Source organism: Saimiri boliviensis, chromosome 12 (assembly GCF_048565385.1).
Source record: "Saimiri boliviensis isolate mSaiBol1 chromosome 12, mSaiBol1.pri, whole genome shotgun sequence".
Lineage (NCBI taxonomy): Eukaryota > Metazoa > Chordata > Mammalia > Primates > Cebidae > Saimiri > Saimiri boliviensis.
Window position 1 is genome coordinate 18,396,335 of NC_133460.1, and position 7,992 is coordinate 18,404,326.

At 38.6% G+C, this 7,992-nt stretch overlaps 1 protein-coding gene across 1 annotated transcript in view; it reads right to left on the reverse strand.

Annotated features, from left to right (window-relative positions):
* LOC141580551 (phospholipid-transporting ATPase ABCA3-like) overlaps positions 1-5,589 on the reverse strand; it is a 31,175-nt gene extending 25,586 nt beyond the window's left edge. Inside the window, exon 1 of the mRNA XM_074381952.1 lies at positions 3,753-5,589. Within this exon, the coding sequence (XP_074238053.1) occupies positions 3,753-3,777 (25 nt within the window). The 5' untranslated portion in view covers positions 3,778-5,589. The remainder of the gene's footprint in view (positions 1-3,752) is intronic.
* Positions 5,590-7,992: the final 2,403 nt, after the last annotated feature.

A 7,992-nucleotide genomic window follows, 5' to 3' on the forward strand; every position in this document is an offset into this window, starting at 1 on the left:
CAATAATCTAAGTTTCTACCTTAGGAAACTAGAAAAGGAAGAACAAATTAAATCCAAACCAAGCAGAGGAAAAGAAATCATGGCATTAGAGTAGAAATTAATGATATTAAAAACAGATCAGTAGAGAAAATTAATGAAATCAAAAGCTACCTGTTTGAAAATAGTAATAAGTCTTCAGGCATGCTAAGAAAAAAAAAAACAGAAATAATATAGTAAAAAGATAAGTTTGCCAGGGGTTTGGTGATTATGATGTGTTAACATAGGTTTATCAATTGCAACAAATGTACTGCTCTGACGTGGGATGCTGATAATTGGGGAGGCCATGCGTGTGGGGAGCAGAGCGTTTACAGGAAAGCTCTGTACCTTCATCTGAAATTTGTCTTTAATCTAAAACTGCTCTAAAAACATCTTTTGAAAAAATTAGGAAGGGCCAAGAGTGGTGGCTCACACCTGTGGCCCCAGCACTTTGAGAGGCTGAGATGGACAGATCGCTTGGGGCCAAGAAGTAGAGACCAGCCTGGGCAACATGGTGAAACCCCATCTCTACCTAAAAAACACAAAAATTAGCTAGACACGGTGGCACAAGCTTGTAATCCCAGCTACTTGGGAGGCTAATGCATGAGCATGGCTTGAACCTGAAGGCGGAGGTTGCAGTGAGCCAGGATCGTGTCACTGTACTCCAGCCTGGGCAACAGAGTGAGACTCTGTCTCAAAAAAAAAAAAAAAAAAAAAATTAAGCAGTATTAGGAAATTCCCAGATTAGCAAAAGCTAAGAAAATTTGTTGTTAATAGGCCTGCCCTACATTGTAGTTCTTCCAGCTGAACAAAAAGACAATAGATGATAACTTGAAGTCATATGAAAAAATAATGTGCTCCAGTTAAGGTAGCTATCAAGACAAATATAAAAGCCAGCATTATGATACTGGTTTCTTTTTCCTTCTATATGATTTAAAAGATAAATGCATAAAATAATTATAAACATGTTAATAGGCACACAATAGAAAGATGTAATTTGTGAAAATACTAACATGTCTGTCAAGCTGAAGCTTGACAGAAGAGTTTTTGTACAGTATTGAAGCTAAATTGTTATTAATCCAAATTAAACTATTTAAGATACTAATTGTAATATCCAAATCACCCCCTCAGAGAACAATTAGAATATATACAGAAAAGGAAATTAGCTGGAACTCAAAATGGAAGATATGAGAGGAAAAAAAGATGTGACATATATAAAACAAATACCAAAATGGCAGATATCAGTTCTGTATTATCATCTTCACTAAAAGGCAAAGGTGGCAGAATGGATTTTTTAAAAAATTCATTTATTATACTTTAAGTTCTGGGGTACATGTGTAGAACATGCCAGTTTGTTACATAGGTATACACCTGCCATGCTGGTTTGCTGCATTCATCACCCCATCATCTACATTAGGTAGTTCTCCCAATGGTATCACTCCCCAATCCCCTCACCCCCTGCTATCCCTCCCCTAGTCCCCCAACCCCCAGACAGGCCCCGGTGTGTGATGTTCCCCTTCCTGTGACAGTGTGGATTTTAAAAAATGATTCAAATATACAAACTGGTTGAAAGTGAAAGGATGGAAAAAGATACTTCATGAAAATAACAAAAAGAAATCAGGGTGGGCATACAAAGATCAGACAAAATAGACTTTAAGTAAAAATACTGTGAGAAATTTTTAATAACTATAAAAAACCAGAATGCATTAACAGAGTTATAGAAGAGGAAACACACATGACTCAACACACACTCAACTTCATTGGCAATTGGGAAATGCAGATTTAAATTGCTATGCTATAACATTTCACATTCCTAATTTGGCACGATTTAAAGCTTGGCAATTCTAATTATTGGCAAGAATATGCAGCATGAAGAATTCTCATCTTCTTCCAGTGAGGCTGTAAATTCATAAAACCACTTTGCATGTGAGCCCTCAATGGGAAAGGAAATGATTTTTCTTGGTCTTTGTGTATTAAACACTGTACAAGATCAAATATCCACATTTCTCTTTTTTGGGGGGTGGGGGAATGGAGTCTCATTCTGTTGCCCAGGCTAGAGTGCAGTGGCGCGATCTCAGCTCACTTTAACCTCCACCTCCCAGGTTCAGGAGATTCTCCTGGCTCAGCCTCCAAACTTGGATTACAGGTGCCCACCACCACACACAGCAATTTCTGTGTTTTCAATAGAGACAGAGTTTTACCATTTTGGCCAGGTTGGTCTCAAAGCCCTGACCTCAAGTGATCCTCCCACCTTGGCCTCCCAAAGTGCTGAGATTACAGGTGTGAGCCACCATGCCTGGTCACAGATACCCCAAAAAAAAAAAAAAAAAATGAATGAATGAATGTATACTTGCATTCACTGACTTGACTTCCTATTCATTCCCATCTTCCAACACAAATGTTTTGAAACCTACCTCTACTGGAGGCATTTCCAGGCCTATCTCAACCTGGAATATCTTTATCCATTTCCTTTTTTAAAAAATGTGTATACTATGTTTCATTAATTTTCATTGTTATCTGTATGTCCCCTTATGATGGTTAATTTTATGTGTCAACTTGACTCTCCATGGGGTATACAGATTAAACATTATTTCTGGGTGTGTCTGTGAGGAGGTTCCCAAATGAGATAAGCATTTCAATAAGTGGACTGAGTAAAGCAGATGGTCCTCCCCAATGTGGGCAGGCATCATCCAATCTGTTGAGGGTCTGAAAAGAACAAAAGGGTGGAGGAAGGGGGAATTCTCTCTTTTCTTCCTTGCTGCCTGCTTGACTGGGACATCAGTCTGTTCCAGCCTTTGAACTGAGGTTTACATCATCACCTCCCCTGGTTCTCAGGCCTTCAGAGTCCGACTGGAATTATACCACTGGTTTTCCTGGGTCCCCAGCTTGTACTCTGCAAATCATGTGACCCTGACTAATGTTTTTCATAAGCTACTTTTTAATGCATATAATAGTCATGTCCTCGAGGTCAATATTGGCTCTGGGGGACATACAGTATATTTTAGACACATAGGCTGGACATTCCAGCATTTTTGGAAGCCAAGGCAGGCAGATCACCTGAAGGCTGGAGTTCAAGACCAACCTAGCCAACATGGTGAAAACCCATCTCTACTAAAAATACAAAATTAGTGGGGCATGATGGCAGGTGCGTTTAGTTTCAGCTACCCAGGTGGATGAGGCAGGAGAATTGCTTGAACCTGGGAGGTGGAGACTGCAGTGGGCCAAGATTGTGCCACTCCAGCCTGGGTCATAGAGTGAGACTCTGTCTCAAAACAAATAAACAAACAAAAAACATAAATACACAGAAAACACACAATGAGGATCTATTAATTAAGTGCAAGGACCCTTTCTTTCATTGAAGTAGTACTGCCATTTTTTTCTCTTCACATATACCACTCTCATCATCAGATACTAGCAGACATTCGTCCCACCAATAGAACATAAAGGAGCCATCTCCATCTCAAGCCTTGCTGTTGGAAGGGTTGGACGAATTCCATAGATGAAGCAGCAGCTAAAGATTAGAAAGAACACCCAGACAGGCTCTTTCTTTGGCTTTTGTCTTTTTTCACATGTATCCTGTGCTATGTTAATTGTCATTGCTCTCTTCATTCCCTTCCAAATAATTTCACATGTATATGATATTTGTCTTCTCAGTTAGAGTGAACAGAGGCTGTAGATGAGTTGGCAGTTAAAGTATACTTACTGAGAATATTTCACCATTGGAATCTCAGACTCACCTTTACTGAAGAAAGTGCTAACCATAAAGCTGAAGCATATTGTGGCAATGGCATAAAATAGCAAAAAGATAAAGATAAGGGTTGGGTCACTGCTTTGGATGATTGGTGCGGGTTCAACCTAGCAAAACAATTAGGAAACCAGGTCAGTCATGTTCGAAGTGGCATTGCAGCAAAACCAAAGAGGAAAAATGAAATATCCATAAGTATTTTAATAGTCTTAGTGAAATTGATGACTCTGCTCAGTGAGATGGAGAGTTAACAATTTATTTCTTACAGATGGCCCATCCCTCTAGGTCTAAAGTTTCGTTTCCTGAGAGACTAAGCAGTCTCTGAGTTTCCACCATGGAGTCAACAAAAGCCACGGTTTCATTCCCTAAAAACCTGAGACCCATTTGGCCCCACACCATGTTTCTGTTTTCTATCTCAAAGTTGATCCACAACATGCTGCAGTCAAATAGACACTTGCCTTGACAAAGAAAATTATGCACATGAAAATGATGATAATAGAATACAAAGAGAGGAATGTGAAGAAATAGGCCGCCCAGAGCATCCAATTACTGACTCCTATCATGAGTTGGTACTCCTGTGGGAGAGTTGACAGAAATCACGTATCATGTAAAACAACACATCCATACATAGTTTTCAAAATACATTCACAAGTATTATCTAGTTTAACGTCTACAATCAAAATGGGTTAAATAATAAATATCATCTCCAATTTATAAAGGATAAGAATCAAGGCTCAGAAAGTTAAGTAGCTTCATCAAAATTAGTCAGCTAATGAGTGGCAGTCCTGTGCTTAAAAGCCCAGAGACAATTCCCCAATAATTCACCTGATATTGTTAAGACATGATAAACACTTAAATCAAGCTTTACACCACTTACATGAATATCTCCTTTTTTTTTTTTTTTTTTTTTTTTTTTTTTTTTTTTTTTGAGATGGAGTTTCGCTCTTGTTACCCAGGCTGGAGTGCAATGGCGTGATCTCAGCTCACCGCAACCTCTGCCTCCTGGGTTCTGGCAATTCTCCTGCCTCAGCCTCCCGAGTAGCTGGGATTACAGGCACGCCCCACCATGCCCAGCTAATTTTTTGTATTTTTAGTAGAGACGGGGTTTCACCATGTTGACCAGGATGGTCTTGATCTCTTGACCTCGTGATCCACCCGCCTCGGCCTCCCAAAGTGCTGGGATTACAGGCTTGAGCCACCGCGCCCGGCATGAATATCTCCTTTCTATGTCCTCTCCTAGAAAGTATTAAAAAATTTAAATATATTTTAATTCACTCACAATGGTTAGAAACAAACATTAAAAATAAGATAAAATTAAGGAAGAAAAAACTCACAGTTTTAGCAATCATCATCATGAACCATACATTTTCTTTAGAGGTAGTTGTTTATAGACATGTGTGGTGTTTCAAGTTTTAACAAAAAACTTGAATATAATGTATAAGTCCTATAAGAAGACTCAAATAAGTGATATAAGTGTTAAGAGGCTATTTTAAATATTTTTGCCAAATTTTATTGATATATCAATATTAAATTCTATGGCTTTCGGCTGTATGAGGGCAAGTATCTGTATCTGCCTGGCACACAGAAGGTGGTTAATAAATGTTTGCTGAATAAATGAATAAATAAATGTGGGAATCTTTGGAAATGTGTATGTTTTTCAGAGTTTTAAAAAATGAATGCAGGACCACTTTATTACTTAGAGGGGACAAAAATAGAGATAAAGTGTCTCTTTTAAGTTTTCTAGGCATCAATGCTAGAACCAGACTTAATAAATTTTATTAAAATGACAAAAGTATATTTACACATAAATGATAAAGTATATATACACAGAAAACTATAAAACACTACTGAAAGAAATTAAAGCATAATAAAAGGAAAGATGCATCACTTACATGAATCAGAAGACTTAATATTAAGATGGCAATACCCCCTCTATTTATTATATATATTTCATTGCATTTTAGGTTCTAGGGTACATGTAAAGAACATGCAGGATTGCCGCATAGGTACGTATATGGCAACGTGGTTTGCTGCCTCCATCCCCATCACCTATATCTGGCATTTCTCCCCATATTATCCCTCCCTAACTCCCTACCCCCACTGTCCCTCTCCTAGTCCCCCCTCACAGACCTCAGTGTGTGATGTCTCTCTTTCAGTTCTGCTCTGATATTATTTCTTGTCTTCTGCTAGCTTTTGAGTTTTTAAAAAAGTCTTGCTCCTATAGCTCTTTCAATTTTGACAATAGGGCGTTGATTTTAGATCTTTCCCTGCTTCTCATGTGGGCATTTATTGCTGTAAATTTTTCCTCTAGACACTCTTTTAAATGTGCCCCAGAGATTCTGGTACGTTGTGTGTTCGTTCTCGTTGGTTTCAAAGAACATCTTTATTTCTGCCTTCATTTTATTGTTTTATCCAGTCAACATTCAAGAGCCAAGTGTTCAGTTTCGATGTAGTTGGGTGGTTCTGAGTTAGTTTCTGAATTCTGAGTTCTAACTTGATTGCACTGTGGTCTGAGAGATTGTTTGTTATGATTTCCATTTTTTTGCATTTGCTGAGGAGTGATTTACTTCCAATTATGTGGTCAGTTTTAGAGTAGGTGTGATGTGGTGCTCAGAAGAATGAATATTCTGCGGATTTGGGGTGGAGAGTTCTGTAAATGTCAATTGGTTTGCTTGGTCCAGGCCTGAGTTCAAGTCCTGGATATCCTTGTTATTTTTCTGTCTCGTTGATTCGTCTAATATTGACAGTGGAATGTTAAAGTCTCCCACTATTATTGTATGGGAGTCTAGGTCTCTTTGTAGGTCATTAAGAACTTGCCTTATGTATCTGGGTGCTCCTGTTTTGGGCATGTATATATTTAGGATCGTTAGCTCCTCTTGTTGCACTGATCCTTTTACCATTACATAATGCCCTTCATTTCTTTTGATCTTTGTTGGTTTAAAGACTGTTTTATCAGAGACTGGGACTGCAAGTCCTGCTTTTTCTTGCTCTCCATTTGCTTGGTAAATCTTCCTCCATCCCTTTATTTTGAGCCTATGTGCATCCTTGCATGTGAGATGGGTTTCTTGGATATAGCACATCGATAGGTTTTGACTTTTTATCCAATTTGCCAGTCTTTTTGATTGGGGTATTTAGCCCATTTACATTTAAGGTTAAAATTGTTATGTGTGAATTCAATCCTGTCATTTTGATGCTAGCTGGTTGTGTTTCCCATTAGTTGAGGCAGTTTCTTCATTGTGTCGATGCTCTTTACTATTTGGTATGTTTTTGGAGTGGCTGGTACTGGTTGTTCCTTTCTGTGTTTAGTGCTTCTTTTAGGAGCTCTTGTAAAGCAGGCTTGATGGTGATGAAATCTCTGAGTAATTGCTTGTTCATAAAGAATTTTATTTCTCCTTCACTTATAAAGCTTAGTTTGGCTGGATATGAAATTCTAGGTTGAAAGTTCTTTTCTTTAAGGATGTTGAGTACTGGCCCCACTCTCTTCTGGCTTGTAGGGTTTCTGCTGAGAGATCAGCTTTGAGTCCGATGGGCTTCTCTTTGCGGGTAACCCGACCTTTCTCTCCGGCTGCCCTTAGCATTTTTCCTTCATTTCAACCCCGGTCAATCTGATGATTATGTGCCTTGGAATTGCTCTTCTTGAGGAATATCTTTGTGGTGTTCTATTTCCTGGACTTGAATGTTGGCCTGCCTTGCTAGGTTGGGGAAGTTTTCCTGGATTATATCTTGAACAGTGTTTTTCAGCTTGGATTCATTCTCTCCGTCACATTCAGGTACACCTATCAAACGTAGATTAGGTCTTTTCACAGAATCCCATATTTCTTGGAGGCTTTGTTCATTTCTTTTCATGTTTTTCTCTAATCTTGCCTTCTCATTTTATTTCATTGAGTTGCTCTTCAAACTCTGATATCCTTTTTTCTGCTTGGTCAATTTGGCTATTGAAACTTGTGTATGCTTCATGAAGTTCTCATGTTGTATTTTTCAGCTCCATCAACTCATTTATATTCCTCTCTAAGCTGTTTATTCTCATTAGCATATTGTCAAACCTTTTTTCAACGTTCTTAGTTTCTTTGCATTGGGTTAGAACAAAATCTTTTAGCTCAGAGAAGTTTGTGATTACCCACCTTCTGAAACCTATTTCTGTCAATTCATCAGACTCATTCTCCATCCAGCCTTGTTCTCTTGCTGGTGAGGAGTTGTGATCCCTTGTAGGAGGAGAGGCATTCTGGTTTTGG